The sequence below is a fragment of the Monopterus albus genome, unplaced genomic scaffold (assembly GCF_001952655.1).
Source record: "Monopterus albus unplaced genomic scaffold, M_albus_1.0 scaffold91.1, whole genome shotgun sequence".
Taxonomy (NCBI): domain Eukaryota; kingdom Metazoa; phylum Chordata; class Actinopteri; order Synbranchiformes; family Synbranchidae; genus Monopterus; species Monopterus albus.
In genome coordinates, this window is record NW_018127971.1 from 15,686 (window position 1) to 43,619 (window position 27,934).

At 39.0% G+C, this 27,934-nt stretch overlaps 3 protein-coding genes across 6 annotated transcripts; 1 reads left to right on the forward strand and 2 right to left on the reverse strand.

The window, feature by feature from the left end:
- The first annotated feature begins 2,872 nt into the window (after positions 1–2,872).
- On the forward strand, positions 2,873–10,797 carry rbm39a (RNA binding motif protein 39a). The gene is made up of 15 exons (XM_020608104.1): positions 2,873–3,078; positions 3,987–4,044; positions 5,569–5,618; positions 5,732–5,926; positions 6,676–6,729; positions 6,950–7,067; positions 7,152–7,304; positions 7,655–7,792; positions 7,889–7,954; positions 8,035–8,239; positions 8,809–8,895; positions 8,975–9,071; positions 9,595–9,700; positions 9,961–10,039; positions 10,138–10,797. The coding sequence occupies exons 2-15, from the start codon at positions 3,994–3,996 to the stop codon at positions 10,236–10,238; spliced, it is 1,500 nt and encodes a 499-aa protein (XP_020463760.1). The 5' UTR covers positions 2,873–3,078; positions 3,987–3,993; the 3' UTR covers positions 10,239–10,797.
- Positions 10,798–11,460: 663 nt separating this feature from the next.
- LOC109964645 (embryonic polyadenylate-binding protein-like) lies at positions 11,461–21,704 on the reverse strand. 3 transcript variants are annotated; one of them, XM_020608101.1, is made up of 17 exons: positions 21,595–21,704; positions 20,232–20,436; positions 19,652–19,845; positions 18,628–18,743; positions 18,355–18,444; positions 17,904–18,043; positions 17,217–17,311; positions 16,625–16,762; positions 16,332–16,427; positions 15,572–15,832; positions 14,842–14,929; positions 14,634–14,753; positions 14,405–14,541; positions 14,049–14,157; positions 13,817–13,947; positions 12,560–12,632; positions 11,461–11,624 (listed from the first exon to the last, which is right to left on the reverse strand). In XM_020608101.1, exons 2-16 carry the CDS (start codon positions 20,425–20,427, stop codon positions 12,573–12,575), a joined length of 1,971 nt encoding a protein of 656 aa, XP_020463757.1. In that variant the 5' UTR covers positions 20,428–20,436; positions 21,595–21,704; the 3' UTR covers positions 11,461–11,624; positions 12,560–12,572. The 3 variants fall into 3 exon arrangements, with proteins under 3 accessions (XP_020463757.1, XP_020463758.1, XP_020463759.1); XM_020608102.1 differs by lacking the exon at positions 21,595–21,704 and adding an exon at positions 21,292–21,537; XM_020608103.1 differs by lacking the exon at positions 18,355–18,444 and having other exon boundaries at positions 21,595–21,703.
- A 203-nt stretch (positions 21,705–21,907) lies between these two features.
- On the reverse strand, positions 21,908–27,723 carry LOC109964641 (14-3-3 protein beta/alpha-1). 2 transcript variants are annotated; one of them, XM_020608092.1, is made up of 6 exons: positions 27,546–27,723; positions 26,172–26,473; positions 25,934–26,057; positions 24,051–24,214; positions 23,740–23,835; positions 21,908–23,646 (listed from the first exon to the last, which is right to left on the reverse strand). In XM_020608092.1, the coding sequence occupies exons 2-6, from the start codon at positions 26,463–26,465 to the stop codon at positions 23,587–23,589; spliced, it is 738 nt and encodes a 245-aa protein (XP_020463748.1). In that variant the 5' UTR covers positions 26,466–26,473; positions 27,546–27,723; the 3' UTR covers positions 21,908–23,586. The 2 variants fall into 2 exon arrangements, with proteins under 2 accessions (XP_020463748.1, XP_020463749.1); XM_020608093.1 differs by lacking the exon at positions 27,546–27,723 and adding an exon at positions 26,551–26,650.
- Between the last annotated feature and the right edge of the window lie 211 nt (positions 27,724–27,934).

Genomic DNA, 27,934 nt, shown 5'->3' on the forward strand with positions numbered 1-27,934 from the left:
TAAATATATTCATGGAAGTATATGACAGGAACTGTCCTCGTAAGCAGTATAAAAACAAGAGGAATTACAGTGGGAAACTGTGGATGAGTAAGGGATTACAGAATGCATGTAAAAAGAAGAATGTGTTATATAAAGAATTTATAAAGGATAGATCCAAGAAGGCGGAAGAAAAATATAAGTTATATAAGAACAAATTAACTACATTATTGAGGATATGTAAGAAACAATATTATTCTAAGGTATTAGAGGATAATAAAAATAATATGAAAGGTACCTGGAAGATATTAAATAAATTGATTAGAAACAGTACCAGCAGGAGTAATTACTTTTGACTTCTTTTGAGATCTTTTGACAGCACAGTCAGTGTTCCATAACTGAAGTTAAAGTCTTTGGCAATGCTTCCTTTTGATATGTTCTAATTGGTTAGAAATTAAACTTATTTCTTGTTTTCCAAGATTTTTCTACAGCATTTACTGCTCATTTCATTAATAATAATAATAATAATAATAAATCACTGGGCTTTCCTACAGGGGAGAGGTGTTTTTTATCAGTGTTTCAACTCAAGCCATGATTTTCCTATTTTCCTTTCCCTAACCATGTATGTGTTGCTCCTCAGCCTCACCTAATATACACTATTAGTTGAAGGTTTGGGGTCACCAGTTGTTTTTAATGTTTTTGACTTCTTTTGAGATCTTTTGACAGCACAGTCAGTGTTCCATAACTGAAGTTAAAGTCTTTGGCAATGCTTCCTTTTGATATGTTCTAATTGGTTAGAAATTAAACTTATTTCTTTTTTTCCAAGATTTTTCTACAGCATTTACTGCTCATTTCATTAATAATAATAATAATAATAATAAATCACTGGGCTTTCCTACAGGGGAGAGGTGTTTTTTATCAGTGTTTCAACTCAAGCCATGATTTTCCTATTTTCCTTTCCCTAACCATGTATGTGTTGCTCCTCAGCCTCACCTAATATACACTATTAGTTGAAGGTTTGGGGTCACCAGTTGTTTTTAATGTAATTCAACAGCTGAACACAGCTGGCTGGGATTGGCTCCAGCCCCCCGTGACACTGTTTGGAACTAAGCGGTATAGAAAATGGATGGATGGATGGATGAATTGCTTAAATGTCAAAACTAGAAAAATGGATATGACCCCAAACATTTGAACAGTTGTGTATATAAGAATGCTCAAAATAGAGAAATCATCAGTCATTTGTTTTGTTTTACACTACACATTACTTACGGTCAGAACTTTAACAGCAAACGCCACAGACTGTTATGAAAATCAATATAAAAAAAGAGAGCAGCAGTGCTGTTTCCCTGTCATTGAGGTGAGAAGTGAGAGGTGAATATTTTCAACTCAGTTTTGAATGTAATAAAATATATCTACACTGTAGTTCTGAGGGCTTCAGGATGAAGCCCTGGTCACAGGCTGAATGTAATTTGTAAGTTGCTCCCAGTGGCCAGGCCAGCGCCTTGCATGGTAGCTCCGCTTCCATCGATGTGTGAGTGCATGTGCAAATGGGTGGATGCAAAACACTTTGTCCTGGTAAGGCAGAAAAGTGCTATATAGTAAGTGCAGCCCATTTACCATTAATTTGTATTATTAAGTGTATGTGTGTGTGTGTAAATAAAGGAGGAAAATGCCACTTCTGTCTTTTGGCTCCTTCAAGCTAGTTTACGTTACAATAATTAGACTATAATCGCTACTTATTTTGGCTTAATTTTGACATTTTCAAAAGTGTAGGCCCAAGTCCAGTCATTTCTCATGGACCACAGTGCAATATAGATTTGAGGACAAGAAGTATACATACACACAAACACACACAAAAATAAATAATAAAACTAAAAAACATAACAAGCACCGCACAGTCTCAAGAGAAAGAGTGCAAATTTCATTTAAATGTTACTGTAAATAAATAACCTAACAAATAGTTTATAAAGTCTGTAGCCTACGATGCATTACAAGCTACACAGAGTTAAACTGATATGTGGCATTACTGTTGTTGTAGCAGATAAAGGCCCATTGGTTGTTGCAGAGCCTGGTAGAGGAGGTACCTCCTGCTGGATGACAGGGGGATGAAGAGACTATGACTGAGGTGGGTGGGGTCTTTCCTTACAGGTGCAGCACAGGTGTTTTATATGTATGGGAGAGCAGAGATTATCTAAAAATATCTAGATCATCTAGGATATCATGCAATATTTATGCAGTTATTATATCGAAATGTGTAGGATTTTTGTGGCGTACACATTTAAAGGTTGATTCTTGAATTGATACAGAAAATCCAAACATGTTATGTTTTAGAACATAAAACCATACATCAGATATTGGCCATTGTGATGATCTTTAGCACTGAATGCAATATAGAATATTTGCACTTCACGGTTCCCACGTAGCATATATTCTCTCTGCATTATATTGTGTTCTTGTTGTATTTTTATTTGCTTCCTTCACTTGCTGCTTTAAAGTGCCTTAAATTTGTGATTTTACTGCCTATTTAGATTTGTGTTATTGCTCACCTACTTTATATCACACTTTTATTGTGTGGCATTCATGTGGGAACGGCAAAGTAAGAATTTCACTGTACAGCGAAACTGTGCATATGACAAATAAACACTTTGACTTTGACTTTCTGGTAAGGAACTAAAGCTAGCAAGATATATGTAGTTGAGTAAAAAGAAGCTAAAGTAGTGGAACAAAAGTTTAAAATAACTCAAAAAGTAATAGATACAATGTACTTACTTAAAACTACCGTTAAGTGATATTTTGCCTGTGAGGTATAATCAGAGGAAGACCAGTTTCAGGAGAGGCCATAAGTGGAGCGGGTGCTACGTGAGTACAGTAGGTGGCAGTAATGCAACATCAAATATTGCTGCTGCAGCAGCAAAACTTCAGGGGAAGAAGAACAAGGAGACGGAGACGACGAAGAAGGAAGAAGAGCGTTTTTACACAAGGCCACGACCTGCCACAGAAAAGGGTTACGTAACTTCGAAAATCGTGATATCATCTCAGCTTTTTGTTATCTGTGGAGACGACTTTCTTCAGCTGCATATTTTTCGTGATATTTTGACTTTGGTACGTCGTTTAATCAATTTCACTCCATAACGTAAATGTTTGCTGAATAAGCTAGCTCGCTGCCTGGCCATATTGGCATTTCACGGTTAGCTTAGCACCCGCTTCCCCCCCAAGTAAACATTATTTAAGCTATTGTAAACGTTTTAGAGGTGATTAGATTGTGACTACACAAATTTACACGTTTGTTTATATGATTATTTGTATCGTGCATTGAGTCAAATGTAGCAGTAAATTCACAATGAAGCTCATTGAAATAAGCTAACGTCGTTGGAACGACGGAGACGTCTTTTTTCGGGGCGGCTAGTTAGCCTTAGCTTCGTGTTGAGTGTACCGCATGTGTATCCTCATTATTAACGTTAGATGTACAAAGGAATGTCTTTTTTTCACTCAGTTAAAATGGTCACCTTAAAAGTGGTACAATTAATCATTACTGTGCCTTCCAGTGTATCGCATTCTAGCTGATATTTATGATACTGCGGGAAGGAAATTAACTTGAACGCCTTGAAACGCATTGTCACCTTTGCTCTCTAACTTGCTTTTAGCTAACGTTAATGTAGAATAGTTGCAGTGATTAGAACACATTTGATAATCGTTATTGTTTAGATCACTTCAAGCAAAAATATGAAGGGTTCCTGTTACTTTGTTTTTATCAAATTATAATATAGCGTTAATTGGTTTTTACTATTAGTCCAAATATAACAGGCCAAATAAAGCAGAAGCCAACTTGGAAGCCATGAGAGATTTTTGAATTGATATTATTAACTGCTTTCTAACAATATATAGGCTAAATACTCTTTAATCAAAGAAGGTAGTTAGTTTTCCCCCAGTACATTACCTTAACGTGATTATTCACTCAGATAGTATTTTGTGTGCATGTAGAGGTAATTGTATTGTTTTCCTTCTGGCAGGATCATAATGGCTGATGATTTTGACGTTGAGGCTATGCTGGAGGCGCCATACAGAAAGGTGGGTAGCAGATTACAGAGACCAGGTCTATTTCACTGTTATGATTTACTCTAGAGACCTTTATTTTTGCTACTTTGACAAAGTTTACTTGAATGTTGTGTGGTGTGTGACTGAGTATTTAAAACGCAATACAGAATTATAAATAAATCCACATCTATCTCTCTTTATAGACTTCCCTAATGATATCTCACCTCTACTCCCATGAATTCATCTTTGATTCCACTGTGAACTGTGAAAAAAAGGAAGGTAGTTATTGCGCATATACTGATGTACTGTGGTTCACCTTAGGACTAAAAGAGATTTCAACCTAGAGCATCCAGGTCCCTATTCGGTTACAAAAAGGTGAATGCCAGTGGTTGATAAGCCCATCTGTATCTGTCCAGCAAAGGAGGCAGTATTCAGATTTACAGTCTGCATGCTGCCATTGTTTCTGGATGCGCAGGCGTTCACAGTAAGATATGATCCTTTGCTCTGGAATGGGGAAAAAAATACGCTACTGTGTTTGGCTTCAGCAAGAATGTATCACTCTGTCTTCTTTAAGTAACTCGATGTTTACCAAATCTGCGATGAGAAGCATCATGTTTAGGGTTGTTTTCTAAAATTGTGTTTGTATCAAACTATAACTGTTCGTGTCACAAGCTTTAAATGAAAAGATTGTAGTTGTAAAGCGTCATCGCACAAACACGTGAACATATAATTTTATAAATACAGGTGAATAGTTTGCTTTGCTCGTAAATATGAATACTGCCTCTTTGCCTTAGACGACTTGATTTTGCATGCTGCACAACACCACAGATAATGATATATTACTAGATTGATTGTAAAATAGATGTTTATCATTGTATTATAATGAGTGAGCTACTTTTCAGTTCTTAATTCCCTTTAAGTCAAAAGGTTATCTGTATTACTTCATAATGCAGACTAAAGATAATGGTAGTGTAACACGTGGCTGAATTAATGGAATTTTTTTATTTATTCATTTATTTTCTTGGGCGTCAATATTACTAAGAAGTGTGAATCCCTGTTTGCTTCAGGGCAAGATGTGTGACAGAGGTGGCATCGAGCTCTTACAGTCCAAGAACGAAAATGGGTGAAGATCACTGGACTGACACCAACAACACAGGATCTCTTTTAGTGGCTGTGGGCCATGCGTGGTCACATGATTAGGCACAAATAGTGGCATTGGTACGACTTATTAGAAGGGGGAATGGTGGAGATGACCTGACTTTTATCAAAGCTTCCTGAATACAGCTAATTTGTTGGACACTCTCCCTTAACTTTGCTTTGTTGCATTAAGTACTGAGCAGCCTTGTATAAAAAAAGAAAGGAGAAAAAAAACAGGAGTGGGATGGCAAGATATTGGGGTGGTGGAAGGACACTATCCAGACTTGACAGGAAGTTTGAAGTATTATTATTAATTGAATATATTCTGCATTTTCTCTTTTCCCACCCCTCCCCTTTACCTTGACGACTTGAAATGTTTCATCTACGTCCTCACGATGTTCTTCTATCAACCTTGCTTAGGATGAGATCAAGTCCTCTCATGCAAATGGACATGATGACCAGAACAAAAAGTAAGTGAATATTTAGGATATTGCTGCTCTGCAGTGTTGAAACACATGGAGTGTATGTTTAATTTAAGTCGTTTATTTTGCACCTCAGTAGCAGTGTTCTAACGTGTTTTTAGGAAGAGGAGGAGCCGAAGCAAGAGCCGGAGCCCAGGCTCTAAGAAGAGAAGAAGCAGAAGCAAAGAGAGAAAGAAGGGGAAGAAAAGGAGCCGGAGCCGAGAAAGAAAGCGCAGCCGCAGCAGGGAGCGTCATCGCAGCCACTCCCGGAGCAAGGAGCGGTCTGGGCGGTACAGAGCACGCAGGAGTAGTCCCATGTATGTGACTTTTTAAATTTGATGACAATACACTCAGGGACAACTTTATTAGGTACACCTCTTTAACCTGTAGAGTTGATTGACATTGTCAGAGATGTATTATTTTAAATCTGTTTATTATTAATTAGGGCTGCACACTAAATAATTTTGTGAGCATGATTTGGATCGCTGTGTGATCTCAGTTTCATGTAACAGTGATTCTGCCATGTTTGCATTAGCAGGGAGATGCCCTACATCAAACCAGGCACTTCCTTTTCCTCACTAAGCTGCATTAAGCAATAGCAGGAATGATTTGCAAACAAATCCAACATCTTTGACATTGTGAAAGATATTCAGTGCCACCCTACAACTCTTTTTCAAATGTTGCACTGCCTCCTGCCCTGTACACCTAGTGTTGAATAGCACCTGAGGCAGAACTAAATCACTTTGTGGTTATCAGGGTTATTAGTAGTGATTACTGGTTAACGAAAAAGTTTGTACATATAGGTGGCTGAAATAGTCAAGCGGGCACAGTACATTTTGGGTTTTATCTAGCTCGTCTGCCCCTGAGATCCAGAGCACATTATGATGCTGAAGTAGGAAATTACTAGATGATTAGTTGCTTATTAAATATATTGTGGAAGATGTTGGTATAAAGAATACATTTTGAATGTCCTCGTGTTGTCACATGTAGCACATCTAGTCCAATGTTACTCATGCCAGCATGTCCTAGTTATATTTAAAATGTTTATTTTTTTTGTTTATTCCAGCCGCAAACGTTCCAAAAGTCGGAGCCCCTTCAAAAAAGACAAGAGTCCCATCAGGTGAAATTATTCATATTACTGCTGTGGGTACATAATTTAGTTATCCCAAATCCAAAGGTGTCCTCCCAAATTACTTTAGAGTGGTTTATTTTTTGTCTTACATATCTTTATTCATTTATTTTTATCATAACGATTGAAAATATAATCCCTTCTGGCTTGTTTAACTGTTTCCAAAGGCATTTGTATTTGTTTTAAATGCTGGGTGTTTTTGTCATTTTAGGCAACCAATTGACAATCTAACACCAGAGGAAAGAGATGCTCGCACAGTCTTCTGCATGCAGCTCGCTGCAAGAATCAGAGCTCGGGACCTGGAGGACTTCTTCTCAGCTGTTGGAAAAGTTGGTTTATTTTTAAGTTGTGCATAATCCAGTAAGTCTGTGTGTAGAACTGAGCTCTTGAATCATCACTGTTTTTCTCTGCAGGTCAGAGATGTGAGAATGATCTCTGACAGAAACTCCAGGAGATCAAAGGGCATTGCATACATCGAGTTTGTGGAGGCTTCTTCTGTTCCACTGGCAATTGGATTGACTGGCCAGAGGCTTTTAGGAGTTCCCATCATTGTCCAGGCCTCTCAGGTGGGTGACTTAATGGGAACTTATCTAAATATAGCTCAGCCTGATTTGGGTGAACTTATTAACAGACAGCGTCATGCTTCAGTGCAGAGGACTGACCGGGCCTCTAACATTGTCAGCACACTCACCGCGTGATGAAATTTCTCAGATATCAAAGTACACCACACCAGAAATGCAGATAAGGCACTTAAAATCTTAACACGTAACACACCTGTACCCTCCTGTTAAAGGGCTTTTTGAAATACCAATTAATATGTCAGATTACACTGATTTGGCATCAGATAGTTTTACATCATGCTGTTTGATGTATTGATTTAAGATAATTACATTGCATTTTCTGCATGTGACTACAGGCAGAGAAAAACAGAGCTGCAGCTGCTGCCAATAATCTGCAGAAGGGCAGTTCGGGTCCGATGCGGCTGTATGTGGGCTCCCTGCACTTCAACATTACTGAAGAAATGCTTCGAGGGATCTTTGAGCCTTTTGGAAAGGTCAGGAACCGGTTTCACAAACATATAAAAGAACTGTTAATCGTAACATGCATAAACACAGGAAATTAACACTGTTGGTGTGTTTTGTTTCCAAAGATTGAGGGAATCCAGCTGATGATGGACAGTGAGACTGGACGATCCAAAGGATATGGCTTCATATCGGTAATTAAAGCATCTGGGTTTACTTGACAGGGCTCCACTGTTTGCCGTTAGCTTGACTCCAACCTCTTTGCTTTTTTAAGTTTGCAGATGCAGAGTGTGCAAAAAAGGCTTTGGAGCAACTGAACGGCTTCGAGCTGGCTGGACGTCCGATGAAGGTGGGGCATGTTACAGAGCGCTCAGACTCGTCCACAGCCAGCTCATTTCTGGACAACGATGAGCTAGAGAGGACTGGCATCGATCTCGGCACCACAGGGCGTCTGCAGCTTATGGCCCGACTAGCAGAAGGTTCATACCAATTTTGTATCAACACAAAACTGAAAAGAAATGACTTATTTTGAAATTCAAACTGTCATATTAGAAGCTCATCTGCAATGTTTTGTCCATGTCACTACAGTGAAAATGTGCCCAACAAAAAAACTAAAAGCAAAGCAGGGGAAATTTTTCTCTCTCAAAAGTGGTGAAAAATGTTGAGTTCATCAATTCCAAAGCTGCTCTTTGCTGACAATCATGCAGGTATGCAAACCTGGCAACTCCAATGTGGAGAAGGTGCTGTGCAGATTCTGAAGCCAGTAGATTTTAGCTGGTTAGTCCTTAATGCCACAGTGTGTTGTATTAACATCTCTGTTGGATTTAGATAGAGGGCAGATACAGGGGCCACAGTCTCAATCTGCTGGTGTGAATGACAGCTTTGGAATAGTTAGTGGGTGTAAGCAGTTCTTTCCTGCTTTGACTTCAAGGACAGAAAATAAACTCTTGATTTTCTCATCTAACTGTGGCCCGTGTTACTGTTTATTTAATGTCAGTCTTAAAAAACTTTATCGTAAAACATTTTTATTTCCCCTCTTCCTCCACAGGAACTGGTCTGAAGATTCCTCCTGCTGCTCAGCAGGCTCTACAGATGACCGGGTCCATACCGTTTGGAGGGATAGGTGCTCCAGCAGGTGAGGCTCTTGGATGATTGGAAACATTTTGTTGGGCGTTTGTTTAAAATTCAGTAACAAATTATTCTTTGTGTTTCAGCTATTCCGACTCCAGCTCCAAGCCAGGCCTTGAACCTCCCATCACAGCCACTGGCCACACATTGCCTTCAGTTGTCCAACCTGTTCAACCCACAAGCGTAAGGATCAGCATCATCATTTGGACTGGTTCACATGTGCAGATTCTCCCACATGCTCATATATACACATGATGAGTTTGTGGTCACTGTAATTATTCCTTTCATCCCTTCCTAAAGCCATTTTAGTAATGGGAGAAAATCTAACCGTGGATGGTGTGGTGTAGATATACACCCACAGGTGATACGGTCTGGTTAATCATGCTAGTATAAAATTCCTGCTTATTATTACTGACCTGCTGCAGTTTAGTAGGCAACCCTGTCTGTGGAATCACCAAGAGGGAATTTCACTCTAAACCATTTTAACACAAACGGCAGATTCAGCTGAACTTGACTTCCGTCAAATTTTTAAACAGGCGAGTGACTGTGGGTTTTATCTGCCATCATGTGGTGAATCCTTTAAGATGGGATCTCTTTGCACCTAGTGGGGACAGGAGAAAGTAACACTTTCCACATACATATGGGCATATCTGTTGTTTTAAGATGGATTGTGTTTCTTTATCTCACATTGCCTAATGTTTTTCAGGGAAAACGACCCCAACTGGCCATTGGAAATCCAAGATGATGTCATTGAGGAGTGCAACAAACATGGAGGCGTTGTTCACATTTATGTTGACAAGAACTCTACTCAAGTAAGTTGAATGATGTTGGTTCATGTCATACAGAATTACAAAAACAAGTTCCACATACCCCTAGTTTAAAAAATAAAAAAAAAAGTGCAAGCAATGGTTCAGGGTTTCTGCAGTGTTCACTAAATTAAGACCCTATAACAGCTACAGTGCTGGCTACAGATCTGATGGCACCAAAAAGGCTTAAAACTCTCCATTGTCACACACGTCACTTGACAACCCCTGTACTCAGTTGTAATCCTCCCTCTTTCTTGCTGACATAGGGTAACGTGTACGTGAAGTGTCCCTCAATACCAGCAGCAATGGCAACTGTAAATGCACTTCACGGACGCTGGTTTGCAGGTATGTAAATGATGCAATTTTTTTTTTTTTAATTCCTTAAAATACAATGAGAACATTCTCCAAGTTTTAAGTTCTTGTTTTTGGATTTTTTTTTCCAGGCAAAATGATCACGGCTGCCTACGTTCCTTTGCCCACCTACCACAACCTTTTCCCTGACTCAGTAACAGCAAAACAGCTTCTAATGCCCACACGTCGATAGTCTGGCACACGGTTGTGAAAGCCAGTGTAAATACATTTGTTTGCATTCATGGAAATGTCATTGAAATTAGTTGGCTGTGTGTAAAAGTTACATGAAGGTCACATGTCCACAATTAGGCAGTTCTTTTTCCTCCAATTGCTTTTCAAACTTTTGTGAGTTTGTGTTGTCAAGTACCACTGAAGTAATCTGCAGGTATCTATTGATTTGTATGTTCTTAAATATTACCTGCCTGTTTAAATCAACAGCTTTAGATTTCAAAAGACATTTCAAGGAGTTACAGAAACATGTTTGGTTAGTAGGCCTTTAAATGATAAGTATATTCATGTCAAAAATTCTTTGTAACTTTCTACAGCCATGAGTTCTTTTTTTGTATGAAGGCTCCCAATAAACTGACAATTAATATTGCTTTTGTCCCCTTTTTGGGAGGAGTCCATCCCCAAGCTAAAATTGTTTAGCATATTGGATTTTAACTACTCATTTTGGACAATGTAAGATGTGTATACATTTTGATTTTTAGAAGTGGACAGAAGTAAATAAAACCTCTGCATTAAAAGTTGAATTGTGCTGTTACTTGATGAACTTGCAGCAGAAAAATATTAAACGCTAATTGGAGAATGTGCAAATGTTTCTGCACCCCCGCTAGTTCACTACTCCTAAGAGCTTCTGCTCTTAGAGGGGTAGTTTACTCAGGTGTGCATTTATCAAACCAGTTAGTCTTCATCTTGTGTACAACTTAAAAGATACTCTTCTGATAAAGCAAAGTTACCTTTTTTTTTTCCATATTTGAGTGTGCAATTGACTAATTGTCACTTCTTGTGGGTGAGAAACACCCACTACAAGTGCAGTCATCACCAACCATCAGGGAACAGTGACCTTGGGGAGTAGTAATGAGCCCATTACAGCCTTATGCATCACACTGAGGCAGAGAAGAGGCTGTACTAGAAAACATACTGTACAAGCAACGCAAACGTGACTTTAAAGCTTTAGCTAGGGTGTTCAAACAGTATCTTTGGTTTTACAAAAGACTTTAAAAGATGAAGCCTTGGTTGATTTAGCACATGTATGTCTGGTTACTTGCCCCACCTCCATTAAAACGGTGCATTGCAGCTTTCCTGAGCTTTTCTATGGAAAGCGTCCATGTTAAGACTCTCCCACAAGGACAAGTGCACTGTAAAACCTAAAGTAGGATACACGGCTGCATTAACAGATGACAGGAGACGGGTTTAATGCATATACTGTACTTTATCTCCTAACAGAAATGTATAACAACAAAATTACTTTTAACTTCACAGATCATTCTCCTGTCAGCGGAATCTACATAGGACATTTCTTTTTTTCAAAACTGTACTCTGTACATTTTTTCCTCCTCCAGAACTTCATTGACATCTGGAAAAAAATGATATGGTTTAGTTTTGTCGTAGTATCTGCAAGTCTCACTTTCTATCCAACACAACTGTGCAGGATTCCTTCTGACCAAACTGCAATTATCACGAGGGGTACATTTTACAACAACCAGATTTTTTTTTTTTTTTTTTTTTTATTATATAGGCTCTAATTGCCTGATGTAGCACTTGGTGCTCTGAGTTGGTAAGTGCTTTATAAATTTATTATTATCATTATATTACAACAACCAAGGTCCTAACCTTTCACTCACTGATACTGTCAAATTAAGTTCACCTTAAGTAAAATAACTTGAGCCCAAATACTGTAAATTGAAGCAGATATCTGTAGAACCTTTTGGGATTGGGGAGTTTGCCACGGGGGTGTGTTGGATATTAAATTTAAAGTATTCAGTACAGTTACTGACGTAAGCAATTAGCAAATGAGCATTACACAAGCAGATAGTAAACACCCACCTAATTAAAAGGTGCATTAACTAGTTTCCGTACAGTGTGATTACTGACCTTGACCTTTGACCACCAAAATCCAATCAGGCCATCACTGAGGCCAAGTAGACACTTGTGACAAATTTGAAGAAATTCCCTCAAGGTGTTCCTGATGTATCGCTTTCACAAGAATGGGCCGCATGGACGAGCAGACAACCCAAATACATAATGCCTCCGGCTATCGCTGATGCAGAGGCATAAAACAGAAGGGCTGTAGGCAGCAGAGTGTCGGGGGGGGTAATAGCTGTCCCATTTTCACTTGATTTATCAGACTGTAAAATCTTAGTTAATGCACCTTTAACTAAAAATGAGCAACAATAATACAGATAAGGAGCAACTGCAAACTTAGAATGTTAATTGTAAATAGCAAGCAGCTAGAATGATCCAGCTGCTGCAGACATGTCTCTTAACAGAGGAAACCAAGTTGTTGCTGACCTGAGAGGGCTTCTCATTTCTTAGATCGTTCCTTTGCCTGGTGAGCCTGCAGGACAGCAATTGCTTCCTCCACCTGACCAAAGGAGTGGAAAGAGAGAGTGATATAAATCTGTAGTACAAATGTGTAGACCAAGTCTCAAGTTTTCTGTTTTAAAACGGTACATATGTTTTCAGCTGCTGGACAAGTACTAAATTTAAAACCCATCAAAAAAAAAAAAAAATCTGCAACCAAAAGACAAGGTGGCTGAAGCTGCAGAGGGTGGTAGAGCTGTGCCAAAGTCAAGCTGTACAGTATACGAGAAAACTGAGTACACCTCTTGAATGAAATGTTAAAGAATTCAGAAATATACTTTCTTACAATAACTGCATTATGTTTAGGGTATGACATATAGTATTTGTTTTATTTACAAAATAAAAAAAGATTGGGCCTTGTCTTTTTTGTGTATTCAAAGTACAACCTTCTTGCACCTGTGATATGCAGTTAAGGCTGAATGTATGAACAAAGTTCTAAAATCACCTTTGAACCACTCCCACTTTAGGCCTGAGTTGGCCCTAGACAGTAACTGATTTGTCTAGCAAGAACCCAGATTGTGAGACTTCATGATGGGAGAGGGTAAAAGGGCATTAGTAGGCTAGTGAACACAAGCCAGAAACACAGCTGTAGCAGTAGTTGGGAGGTAAAGAAAAAGCCATACCAATAACAGAAGGTGCAGTGGCTGTACTGAAAAACCCAAGCACAGTCCATTTACACAATGCACTGAAAAACAGAGGGGCAAGTGCTTCTGACCTGGCACAAGGAATATCTGTGGAATTTGGTGTTTCAGTCATAAAATATTATACAAAATGAACAAATGGAATCTCACTGACTTTCCAATGTAGTTAGCCAATCTTTGTTGTTTCTGAAATGATTTAGCTTCAGTCTTCACAGGCTAAAAATAAAATTTCCAAATGGACATGATGATTTCGACCATGGGTGTATTCATTTTTGTTGTATACAGTAAAATGTTTTACAAAAAAAAATCTTATTTTATGGACTACATTTGTTCCTGTTTGATAAAGAATAGGCCTGGGGGAAAGAGCATGAAGGCAAAAAATGGCTCATTTTGCATTGCTGTTGCACGGTGAGGTAAATATGATGAAGACACTTTGGAGTCTTGCCAAACTTTCAAGACCAATCAGCTAATTTTGAATTGCAAATAATTAATTTTGTAGGGGGGAAAAAAAACAGTATGTAGTTATAAGTGAACATAATTATACCTTAGCGTGCAGGGACTCGGGTGACTCCAACATGTGCAGCAGCTCTGAGTTGTCGATCTCCAGCAGCATTCCAGTGATTTTCCCAGCCAGGTTTGGGTGAAGGGCATGAATTAGTGGGTACAATCGCTCACCTACATATCACAGCAGAGAGACCATCAGCAACCATGAATACACAAGTAGCTTCAATCTACACAAGAAAAACCAAAAAGAGCAAAACTGAATGATACCACACCGAGAAGCTGTTTCTGATCCATGAGTGGAGCTGCAGCCAGCATTGAGGCAGTGAGCGGCTCTTGGCCTTGAACATTCACTGGTGGATCCTTCACATGAGCAGAAACAACCTGAAGGCAGTGAGTAAAGACACTAGTGACTATTTATTCTGTAATATAATAACATCATATGAAAATTATTTTAATATACTGATTACCTAATTGGTGTGTTTTGGTCAGTTACCTCACAGAAACTATGAATTCTACTTAAATGTAATAACAACATGAAATGGCAGTTTTTAAAAAGTGTCCTGTGGTGTTTTTGACCACTAGTGGTGCTATGGAGCAATGCTTTCATGCATGGGGCCTCATTTTGTACCTGTAGTCTTGTCATGGGTGCAGGAACAGAAACAACCTGCTGAGGGTTCCTCACTGCAGGAGAGTACCTGTACTGGCTGCTTCTGGCTACAACAGGCATGTCAGTACGTCCTCCAACAGTCTGGGTTCCAATGTTATCTAAACAAAGACATTATATGTGGCAGATATCCATGTAAATTGCACATTTTAGAAAGATGGAGCTTCTTCTGTTGTCATATTCAGGTACATACTTGTCTTCTGTGCAGAATTGACAATACGTGGAGCCTGGGTGGAAGCCTGTCTGACTGTAGCGATTGTTGCCGATCCACGTCGCGAAACAGAATTACCAACAAAGTGGGTTGAGTAGGGGCCTAAAAAAAAAAAAAAAGGAGTCAAAATTTAGCCTATAGAGTGTATACTACACAAACACACGTATATCAGTGTGAAATATTCATTCACCCTGTGTTCTCAGTGGCTGTCCTGTCCAAGAAGGTACCGGTCTCATGTTGCTGATGGCACTGTGGTTGTAGAAGGAGCGTGTGGGAGGCTACAAAATAACAACTGGCTTAAACTGCTTGACATCACATTGCAGGTCAACATTTCAATCACAATGAGTATTTGTGTTCAGAGCACAGACTGTAAACCAAGACCGACAGACAGCACCGTTTCCTGCCACTATGCAAGAGTAAGCCAAAATATCATGAACAGTCACCGCCATCTTGCTTTTTGTAGTGACCAGAGGCGGAGCTGCAGTATTAGACAACCCATCAAAGCTGTCACATGATCTGAAATACACACCTTTTTACATAATCAAGTAACTTAATAAAAACAAACTTGTCAGAAAAATGGCCACTTGTACTGAAATCAGTGTGATGTCTACCAAAAACAACAGAAATCACCTTTTTTTTTTTAAAAACTTTGGTTCCTTTCCCATCCACCAACATGGATGGGGAGGAATTAATGACCTATACAGCAACCAACTACTTGGGGCAAGCGACTTGTGGTGGCTTCAATTCTGGGGAGCGGATATATTCTATGGTTCAGACAGAATCCAAAGCAAAATGTAGTGGCGACATGACTGCACACTAGTGTCCCTAAATGAAAACAATTTAGCTACATAGGCAAAAATGATGAACAGCACTAAAAGCAAAGTAACCTTCTGTCCTCTGTCACCATTAAACATCCATACCTGTGGTACACTCATGTAGTATCCAGCCTGCTGGTACGAGTCAATGATGGAACTGGTCATGGTCCTCAGGGTAGCAAGTCTCTGCATGTATTTGTTGGTAAGGATGGCTTTACGCTCCTCTCTCCGCTGAGCCAGAGCCACATACAGCGGCTTGGTTGCAACAATTCTCCCGTTCATTTCAGTTACTGCTTTTGTTGCTTCCTCAGGTGAAGAGAAACAAACAAAGCCAAAGCCCTTGCTTTGGGAACCATCGGTCATCACCTACAGGAAACAAAGAAGCTGAAGTCAAGAAATATTTTTGAAAATAACATGTCTGTTAATGAGTTGTTTCTGTAGAATTTGAAATATTGTCATTGTTAAAAAATGTAGCTTATTTGTCAGTGTTTTTTGTTTATGCATTGTCATAGCTTCCTGTCCAGTCTTGTGTTGAATTGAGCATGCCACGGGCACTTTAACTAAGCAATGTTACACCAAGAAAGCCTGAACATTGACCATCGTGTTTCTATGAAAGCACTGACTTTTTTTACCCATCAGGGGCCCCACACTAACCTTTCATTTTGTTATTTCCATGGTGATAGTGTGGCAGAAAGAAAGCCTCTACTGTTAAATCATTTGTCAAATGGTGCCAAGATAAATATTTACACTGAGTGATACATCTACTCAGTACACACACACACACGTGTGTGTGTATTTATCACTGCTTATAATAACCAGTGAAAACATCTGTGAAGGCAGCCCAAGCCTTATTTCATTACAATACCTTGGCACTTGTGATCGTGCCATAAGGGGCAAACTCCTTCCGGAGTCTCTCGTCATCTATGCCGTCATCCAGATTCTTCACATACAGATTCACCCCCTAGAAAACAGAAAAATGAGAAATTAGCAGTTCATTCTTTCCAACCATTTTGTCTCTTGTAAATACGATCAACAAAGTGCACCAGTGTCTATGGAACATCTGTTATGATCTGACTGTTGACAGGACTAGGATGTTTGTGTTTGGAAATTAAGAAATCAAACTGTCACAATGGTCATGTACATATAATGCAGCAGTACCTGATAGCGTTGGATGCGGTCCTGTTTGATCTGGTCAAACTTGCGTTTGAGCTCCCCCTGGCGTTCCAGACGCTTCTGAGCGCGGCCGACATAAATGACTTTCCCATTGATCTCCTTTCCATTCATTTCTTCAACTGCCTGGGAAACAAGAGGAGCATCAACTGGTTACCTTGACAAGTCCTGATGCTTCTACAAGTTAAGGCAGTTTACACATCAAGTACATGATGTACATGTATTCTTGACTCGACTTTTTGAAACAAGTCCACAACTCAGCTCTACTCGTACCACTGTCATCAACACCCTGACCAACAGTAGTAGATTTTTCCTGCCCAGCAGAAATGACATCTTTAGAGGGGCTGACACACACACACTGGTTTTGACAGTCAAGAAATATAAATCATACACAATCTGGATGTTACCACTTCATTTTGATCCAGGAAAAACCCTGAATACAGTGACTGTATTATTGCTGTAATGCCCTTTACTAATACAATGAAATAAAGCCAAACTTGGCAATAAAATGCCAATTCAGTGCTTCAGGTCCAGTCTTCATGTCATTATGTTACAGTCTGAGTGGACATAGACATATTACCTTCTGAGCATCCTCATGGTTGGCATAGTTCACAAAGCCAAATCCTCGTGAGTGCCCCCTCTCGTCCTTCATCACCCGCACACTAAGAGTCCTCCCTGACAGTGCAAACAAGACCATCATATGAAAAGTGATATTTATAAAAATGTTGTACTTTGTCATGAGAACACTACACCACAAGGTCTTGACAAGGAATTATCCTTAACTTGTTTCTGTAACAGCTTCTTGTTGTACTTTTGATGACTGGCATTGTGGTTTTCCCTTTTATATGTATATTGTGCTGAAATCTTTTGTGTATATACACACACACGGCTTTTACAGCTTTTGTACTACCAACATTTAATCAGTGTTTATATTCTGCCCTACATACAGGTTTGTCATCAGACCTGAGTGTCTAATGAGTTCATGTTAAACACTTTGCGGTCTTGGCCTCCTTTGTCCTGATAGGACAGATATTTACTGACAGGCTGTTTATGTCTGTAGAATCACTGGGTCTGTAAGCTTTACTAACTGAAATGTTCACATTTTCTCAATTCTACGCACTTACTTTTTTTTGGCATATTACGAACTTCTTTGCCATCTTGTCAGTGTGTGGGCACTTTATTCGTATATGGGACTTCATCCATCATTACAATCGGTTTATTCAGGAAACACCACAAAATAGGAGCAGCAAAAACAAAACTACATTACCAAATGCAGAGAAGACTTCCTTTAGTTTCTCATCAGAGTAGTCTTCACCAAAGTTTTTGATGTAGACATTGGTGAACTTCATCGCTTTGGTGCCAAACTCAACCTCTCTTTCCTTGCGGGACTTGAAGTTGCCAACAAAACTGTAGACAGAATAGAAACAATGAACCATGGGGAAAATAACGAAGGGATAAAAGGGTATTAAGTTAGATTTAATGTCCACAGTGTAATAAAGTTTTTGACTTCACCACGCAGCATCAAAATTATAAAAAAGTCTTTTTTTAAAACAGTTAATTTGGTAAATATTTACACCAGATCATCACAACATTCAGAGAAGAAAAGACATGGACATTATAGCTCTGAGGGTCTGGCTCTGTGCAGAATCGTTAAGTGATAAAATTACAATACACACAAAGACAACAAACCTAGAAATAGATCCTACATATGCACTGACCTACGCAGGAACAACTGACATTTTTCTCCCAGGAAATGGGCCTTTGGGTTGACAAAGACAGATTCCAACTGATGTCTAGCTGTCTTTTGACTAAGCAAAAAACACATGAAAAAGTCATCTGGAAAAGGTCTGACATCTTCAGAGTTATCAACATTAACTGCTACTTAGCTAACATGCATATATAGTCTACACTACTCTTTGCCTCAACTTTTTTGAGATTTGCCAATATTTGAAAGACTAAACTGGTCGAATCAAAATATTTAATTCACTCACACTTTCCTGTCATTCAGCAGCATCCCATTCATGGTTTCAATGGCCCGGTTTGCAGCTTCCTGAGTCTCAAAGTGAACAAAGCCATAGCCTTTGGATCCTCTCTCGTCACAAACAACCTACAATGACAAAGGTTTTAAGAAGAATCTGCTTTTAAATCACACATATTTCACTTTTAGCTGCAAAAAAAAGCATGTTGCATCTTAAGTTTTGACCAAATAGTCTTATATAGGGCTGGTAGATAATTTAAATGCTTACAATATTTGCTGTTCAGTGGAATTATAGATACTTTATTAAAACCCAAGGGGGAATTCTGGTGTTGCATTAGAAGGATGAACTTTTACAAAAATGTATACATTTTATTCTCCTCAATAAGCAGAAAAACATACATGTACACACACACTACATATAAAACAAACTATATTGTGCTACAGTATACCACATTAGTGCAGGTCTGGTGGAAAATCAGAAAATAACTGTACAGTAAGGAGGGGATGTGAGGTGCTCTCTATGCTGTTCAACAGCTTGTTGCTTCTCTCCACAACCAACGCCAAAGACATTTGCATACAGTAAATCCAAAGTTTTATTTTCGCTGGTGATGAATTGATAAAAAGCTGGCAGTGTTGCAGAAAAGGAAGTGTGGTTCAAGTCTTCTGAAATGACTCTAAATGCAGTTGGATGTTGAATCTGTAGTCTAGCACTGTTGGAGTTAAGGAAGTCATGCCCTACCTTCCAACTTAAATATTCTAAGCAAACTTTAATTGTAAATTTTCTTCCATGAGATTATGCATACATTTTCCATATGAGGATACAAATATATTAATGCTGCAACTCCAATTAAAACTAACCAGCCCTGTTCTGGTATTCAGTTTATCCTCACAGCACTGCATGTAAAAGAAAGGGTATTACCAAACCTCAGCTGAGCACTAACATAATGCACACTATACAAGCACAAACAAACAGCTGTTAAAGACCAGAGGGCTGCAGCAACCCTGCAATAAACAGAAGGATGACCCAGGCCACTTACCTTGCAGGATAAAATACTGCCAAAGACTGAGAAGGTATCATATAGTGCCTTGTTGTCAATAGACTCATCCATGTTCTTGATAAAGATGTTACCCACACCAGACTTCCTGAGCCCAGGGTCTCGCTGAGACCACATTATTCGGATTGGCCGACCCTTGAGAATGTCGTAGTTCATTGTATCCAGAGCACACTCCGCTAAAACAAAATAAAACTCTTTAGTCTTTTGAAACAAAATCTGTTTTGTGTCCTATTCTCTATAAAGTGTATTATATTTACTGTGCCACTTTGTTCTGACTCTGTTCGGGGTTCAATTACACTTTGATTCTAAATCCACTATTCCATCCTCTTCTCATATCCAAATGCTTCCAAATCCATTATGAAATCTCATCTAGTTTAGTTTTCACCATCTGCAAATAAGCTATAAATACTTAATGTTTAGGTGTGATTTCTGTATTTGGTTGTTTACTTTTTCTCATGCTGTACATGTTGTCAAATTAATGAAATGTTTTCTTTACTTGAACATGTTTTGTCCATTTATGTGTTTCTTAAGATGAAGGATTAGACCGAAGTGGGTACCTCACCATCAGCTGGTTGCTGGAAGTTTATGTAGGCATATCCCAGAGATCTGCGGGTGATAATGTCTCTGCACACACGAATTGACATGATCGGCCCAGCAGGGGAAAATTTCTGATAGAGCATAGCCTCAGTAACATCAGGATGCAGGTCCCCTACATATAAAGAGGCAAGGGTATACGCTGGTCCACTGCTGTTCATCATGGGTAACAGCTGGTTCAAGAAAGAAGAAACAGTGATGAATTACTGCACTGCCAGCTGTTTGGCTCTGTGGTAATTTGAGGCCACAGTAAAATTAGAAACATCAATAAGAGCTGTAGCTAACAAGTATTTTCATTATTGATTAATTTTTTCATAAATACTTGCTTGATATAGTCATAAATTGTGAGACATTACCATCATAGTTTCCCAGTACCTAAGACACTATCTTATCAACACAAACTACTGAGATACAATTTACTACAACCTTCATAAATTGAGATTTTTTTTTAAATCACAGGCATATTAGACTTTTTACTATAACTGAATATGTAAAATGTTCTGATCATTATACAGCATAAATTCTTAAATCGGTTAAAGTTTGCTACTACAGTATCTCTACATTACATGTAAATTCATCCCACTGCAAAGAGATAAAAAATGATGTATATGGATGGTATGCAAACAGTATGACAAGACAAAATGTAGACTGTTTCAAGGATGTATACAGTCAACTGCCAGTTTATTGTCCATCCCATTTGTTTCAGTTGGGATAGACAAAAAAACAAACTGAAACGCCTCTGTATAAGGTATGTAGTTCAGCAAAACCAGAAACTACATCTAATAAACTGGCTAATGAACGTTGGCATGTGTTACAAGACAAAACTAAAATAAAGAATACTCCGGTGTTTTCCAGCCACTTATCGTTACTGCTGTGGCAAGTTAAAAATATACTTACGAAACAAAAACAAACATGGGCTAGATTAAAACTGAAAGCATAAAGTGTGTTTAAAACGGTTTTTGACTTGTGAAGTTATTGTATCCCAGAAAACAAAATTTCACTGCCTTTTCCCATCGTCACTACGTTACCTTAATATTTTGACGCTAAACTCAGTGAAAAGGTGCAGCAATCGCACAAGGTGTTACATAAATTAACGACTGCAAGATGTTTAACGCCTTGTAAACTACGACATAGCTTTATCAAGATGTTGCACTCCAAAAAAAAATATTCTAAAAATAATAGGCTCGTTACTAAAAACACGAGAGAGCTTGCCGACGTTAGCTAAATTTATACTCTACGCTGCAACTCAAAATCAGATGATATTTGCTACAAGTAAACCAGCTAAAACCCTTCAACACAAACCAATCAAACTCGCTAAAAGCAACACTTACAGTGTTTAAATAGCCAAGCTGTCCAACTTCACGTGTTGACTGTCGGTACAGGGAGTACGCTTCCAATTTAGGCAGGAGTGTTTTCGTTTAATTATGTCCGTGGAACACCTGCAGTTCTCCTCCGCGCTTTTATTTCAATTAAGCTGCGAGAGAGCAGGTTAGTTCCTGTAGAACAAGGGATAAAACCTAATTGATCTCACCTTTTGGTGGTAAATAAATACCTATAGTATGCTGCTTTTATGAATCAAAATTTCTTATGACTTAACCACCTTGATAAAATATTCCTTGTGAACAAAAATGAAGACGTAATTTGTCTGTTATCTTAAACGAAACTTTATTTCACTGAATGGTCTTTGACACTTTCCTATTTCTTACATGTATAGTGGAACTAGAATGGTTTTAAGATACATAAACACAAAGCTAGAATTACACCAAACCATTATTTCCATTTCATCATTGCTTTTTAGAGCTAATCTAAATGTTCACAACCACGTGTGTGCACTGTGTAATAGACTGTTACAGAAGCAATTTTTAGCCATAAGACTTGTCAGTAAAAACAAAGCAAGTAGATACCTGATATACAGACAGGCTTCGTTCCACATTCACTAACTGCATTTTCATCAAGCATAATAAACTGACTTTTTTTTCAACAGAAGATTATTTCAATTCATGGGAGCATTGTCAGAGTAAACAGACTGTCAGCTATAATGTGGAATGGCATCAACTACAGTATATGGAATGTAGTGGTGATACATGGTATTGTGACACTGAGCTTCTTTTCCAAAGTTTTTCTCCAAATTACACCTTCACGATAGACCTGATTGTTAAGGTTATCATTCACAACAGCTATCTTTAACAGCAAAGTGGTGCACCTGGGTAAAAACTGAAGTCAACATTTACCAATTTTACATCTGACTGGTCTAACTTTCTAAAAACAACAAGCAGATGCTGCCACCGAAATGAAAATAGATGCTGTAAGAGAAAGCCAGGCACAATTTTTTTTTAAGGAGAAAACAACCGCTTTAAGAGGAATATTTTGCAAGCAGTATTGATACAGTGTGGTCAGACATTTTCAATCAACATCAATAAAAGGTTACTTTAGGTTTTACATACAGATGATAGTCAATCTTGCAAAATACATGGAACTACATTTACGCACATACAATTTTCAATGTACTGAGATCAAGCAGCACCTGAACAGTGACTAAAACTACAATGATAATCCATACTTTATAAAAAAAGAAGAAAAAAAAAGAGCACTGCATTTTCAGAATCCTAAGGTGGAATGTCTTGTGTCTGAAGAGGAAAAAAAAAAAAACAATGGGTCCCTATCAACTTTGAAACTGAATTTGTGAACATGATCAAGGAGCATTACACCAAGATGTCAGTGTCACAATACAGCTTGCCTCTCTTCTGTATGAGCCCACAGCAGAATTGCAGTAAGTTGAATTCAGCATTGCACGTCTGGAATTTCAAACACAAAATTGTTTTGGGGTTGTGAAGCAAATGGAACGCCTACTGTCACAGTGTTTGGTGGAAATTAACTGCCAGTTTAATTACCATGACCTGTAAATATTATGAGGAATCACAAATAAAAAAGTAACAAAAAAGGGATGGAAATAATGCACAACAAACTAGCTGGGACAAAGGAGTTTGGAAGGAGGATTAGAATTCACAACCTCCCACCCCCATATGCACACACTTTCACATCCATTCACACTTGCTCATTCACCACATACAGACACACAAAGCTGACAAAAACAACAGCAACATGGACTCACTGATCAATACAACATGTTTCCACAAAATGAATCCGCTAACAAGTGAAAATTACCCTGTCACCTCACAATGAACTGAGAGGGGTAAACTAGTTGGACAGGAGCAATTCGGGCTGCTTGTCATAGAGAAGTGGGAGGGGCTGATGGAGTGGAGGGGGATGTATATAAGCTGTCTGTGTTTAAGATAAGAGTGTGGGTGGATTAACAGTGCAATTCAATTAGCTTCCCCTTCTTGGGTGTCTCCCTCTTCTGGCTGGTGTTCTGATGTCCACAGCTGGGAACAGAGAAAGGAAAATGTTATGATTTGCTGTGAATAAGAAACGCATCAGGGTAAATCAGAGGCAAACCGTGTGGGGGGAAAACTCACAGTGAGGTTGTCCCTTAGTAGCTGCATGATCAGGGTGCTGTCTTTGTAAGAGTCCTCGTTCAAAGTGTCAAGTTCAGCAATGGCTTCATCAAATGCCTGAAATAAGAAAATTAAACAAATTACTTACATTTGTATAATCTATCAGCATCTGTTCAGTAGTGACTAAACAAAACTGAACATGTCTTTGAACCAGTCAGCACTGAAAAGTAAACATTCAAAATTCCTTTCCAATGTATTCAAGTAATTAAAAATTTCTGGCCATTTGATATTTATGCGTTTCCAAAATTATGCCTTTAGTACTGATTTCATACCGTCTTCGCCAGGCTGCAGGCCTTATCCGGGTTGTTGTGGATTTCATAGTAGAAGACTGAGAAGTTGAGGGCCAGGCCAAGCCTGATAGGGTGTGTTGGCTGCATTTCCCCCTTGCTAATGTCAAAAGCTTGCTGGTATGCCAGCTGGGAATTGTCCACTGTATCTTTTCACAGAATGGGGTAGTTGATCAAAAAAAAAAAATCATGTGGTATTGTACTGAAACTGATATTGAAAACAATTTAGCAAGCAGCTGCCGACTGCATAATGAGTAGACATGGAGTAACACTAGTATTATTTAAAACGGCTAATAAACAGCTGCCATTTACTGTTGGAATCAACACTGATGATAAAGAAAATGAACAAACATTTGTATAATTTTGGGGGGGGGGGGGGCTACAGTACATTATGTTACTATGAACTGCCGAGTTAGGTGATGATGCTCTATGGGATCAGCTTTCAATCAATTTCACATTACAGTTTGTACCTGCTCCCCTTAGGGAACATTATCAAGAAACACAGCATGAATTTCCATTGCTACACAGATGATACTCAGCTATATTTATCTGTGAACCCAGTAGAATCTGATCAACTGGTCAAATTTCAAGAATGTCTTAAAGACATAAAGGCCTGGATGACCTGCAATTTCTTACTTCTAAACTGACAAAATAAAAGTTATTGTACTTGGACCTAAAAACCTTAGAAATATGCTATCTAACCAACAGTTACTCTAGATGATGTAGTTCTGGTCTCCAGTACTGTTGTGAGGAAGTGTAGTCATTTTTGACCAGGATATCTCCTTTAAATCACACATAAACCAAGTATCTAGAATTGCCTTATTTTGCCTCTGCAATATTGCCAAAATTAGGAACATCCTGTGTCAAAGTGATGCTGAAAAAGTGGTCCATTCATTCGTTACTTCCAGGCTGGACTACTGTAACTCTTTACTATCAGGATGTCTCAATAATTCCCTAAAAGGCCTCCAGTTAATCCAAAATGCTGCAGCCAGAGTATTGACAGGAACTAGCAAGAGAGATCATATTTCTCCCATATTAGCTTCTCTCCACTGGCTCCCTGTAAACTCCAGAATAGAATTTAAAATCCTCCTCCTAACATGCAAAGTCCTTAATGACAAGGATCCAGAGCCTTTAAGCTATCAAGCTCTACTCCTGTGGAACCAGGTCCCAGTCTTGGTTCAGGAGGCAGACACCCTCTCTACCTTTAAGATTAGACTTAAGACTTTCCTTTTTGATAAAGCTTATAGTTAGGGCTGGCTCGGGTGACCCCGAGCTTTCCCTTACTTGTGCTGCTATAGGCCTAGACTGCTGAGGGGGCCCCCATGATGATCTGAGCCCCTCTCCTCTCTCTCTCTCTCCATGCATCTATATGCCATTGTTAAATGTCACTAACTGCCTCTTCTATCCTGTAGTGTGTCCTCTCTCTCTCTGTACCTTTCTGCAGGTAGCCCTGGCTCTGGAGCTCTACGTTTCTGATGAGCAGTCACCGGCCACAGCAACCTGCCCAGTGTTTGATCGTTTGTTGTTGTGCCTTGATGCTTTTCATTTCTCCTCGTCTATCCACTCACCCCAACTGTTCAAGGCAGAAGGCTGCCCACCAAGAGCCGGGGTCTGTTGGATTTTTCTTTGGTTAAAGGAAGTTTTTCCTCCCCACTGTCACCAAGTGCTTGCTCAAGGGGAATTTTTTTCTTCTATAATAATGTCTAGCCCTTATTTTGTAAAGTGTCCTGAGAATTTTGTTGTAATTTGGCACTATACAAATAAACCTGAAATGAAAATAACTATTTAATGTTGGAACTATTGATTGTTGGAACTTTACACACACTGTTACAACACAAAATTATAATGTAAATAATGTCTTCACTTACCCTTCTTAGTATCTCCAGACGCAACCTCAGACAGGTATCTATAATAGTCGCCTTTCATTTTCAGATAGAACACCTTGCTTTCAGCAGCAGATGCATTGACAATGAGATACTTGTCCAGTAGCCCCTGAAAATAACAGTTGAGCTGCTCAGTTTTGTGATACTCATACTACATAACATATAAACAGTGGCATCACAATTGTATGATTTAGGCCTGTTTTAAGCACCAAAGAACCCTTACGAGCACATCATGGCAGATTTCTTGCAGCTCAGATTCAATCTTCTCCCGGTATTCACGTGCCATCTGCTGTTTTTTGTCATTGCCCTCAGTCTTCTGCTCAATGCTGGAGATGACACGCCAGGATGAGCGACGTGCTCCTACCACATTCTTGTAGGCAACAGAAAGCAAGTTGCGCTCCTCATTTGACAGCTCAGTACCTTGCTCTGTCACCGACTTCATGGCTGCGGCCATGTCATCATAGCGCTCAGCCTGCTCAGCAAGCTTGGCCTTCTGTACCAGGTCGTTCTTATCCATTTTCTAGACTGGAAAACAAAAGACAATACAGTATTAGAAATAATCATGAATACTTAATCAAAACACAATAAACTACATTCCTCACCTTGTCCACTGATCAAACATTTGTGTGCTCCAAGTTGTTAGAAACCGATTTTCCTTTAGCATTCGAAGTTATTTAAATAAGGACACCACTGGATTCGATGGAAAGTGAGGATAAGCATTGCGAACTGGGCACACTGGCAAGTGGGTCAGCCATACACATAATTTGCTAAGGGTACATGCTAGCTAGTTGGTAGGGTTCTCCAGTCCTGTTTCACCCTTATCTTTCTTAACCTAATTTAGTCTCAATAAGGCTGATTCCAATTCGTTGCACTGTCTTACAATGTGGCCTTATTATGCACAGCGCTTATACTAGCTGGTTAAATGGTGTTTCATCCGGCACTTGCTACACCAGCCGAAGCCTTCCCTGATCAGGTTTTTAATGTCCTCCCCTCATGCTGCTAGCAACACTAGCGGGGTGATATCTTTCGCTAAACTGATGTTAAGGATTGTTAAATTCACCATTTGTTTTGCTCCTATTTTCGCTGGCGACTTCACTGGATTAGATAACATTACTGGTGCTAGTCTGTCGTATTCGTAATAACGCAAAGCTAATGGCTAACAGCTAATTCTAATGTAGCGTTACCGTTATCTAACGGGAACGTTCATTAGCTAGGCCAGTAAAAGCAATGACTGGATTTCGTTTTAAAAACCACCGTGTGTTGGCAATCAACATTTTTAATTTGTTTTCATAATTAACAAAATAATCTTGTACCGCAGTGTATTATTTTCGCATTTAATTCATTTTCGACAGCTGAGCCGCGGCCCGCCCAAGCTACTGAGCCTGTCAGAACAAAGTGTCATGGCATCCGACCGTCGCTTAGCTCGCTGGCTAGCATTAGCCCCTAGATAGCCTTTCACAAACCCTGCTTCGTTAGCATGATGGCTTCTCAACAGGATTCAACCGGGCATTATGAAACGGCCATGGTAACGTTCAGCTACAAATTGTAAATGTAGTATTGTAAAGCGCAACTAATACGTGCGAGGTTTAACACTTACAATATTGGCGACTTATAATGCAGCTTTTTTTTTTCCTCTCACACTGGGCAATTCAACCTCCGTCCTTCGTCTCGCTCAGCGTATCGTTCAGGGCAGTACCACTTCCGCTACACTAACACTTCTGTTTCCCCTTTTCTCACCACACATCTGCCTTACGTAATGCGACCACTGCTAATACAAGATCCAATAGGCCTTTATTCAAGCGAAAAATACAGCTTTTCAAAGACACGCGTATGCCTTTTTAATCCGACGGGGTTGGTTATATGACGATTTTTTTATTGAAATTTAATCAAATCAATGTGGTCAGCTGTGGCTTGCTGTTTTAGTTGTGAATAATAAAGCATTCCGTTAATTTCTCTAACTATTGTATATCAATATATTCACATTAT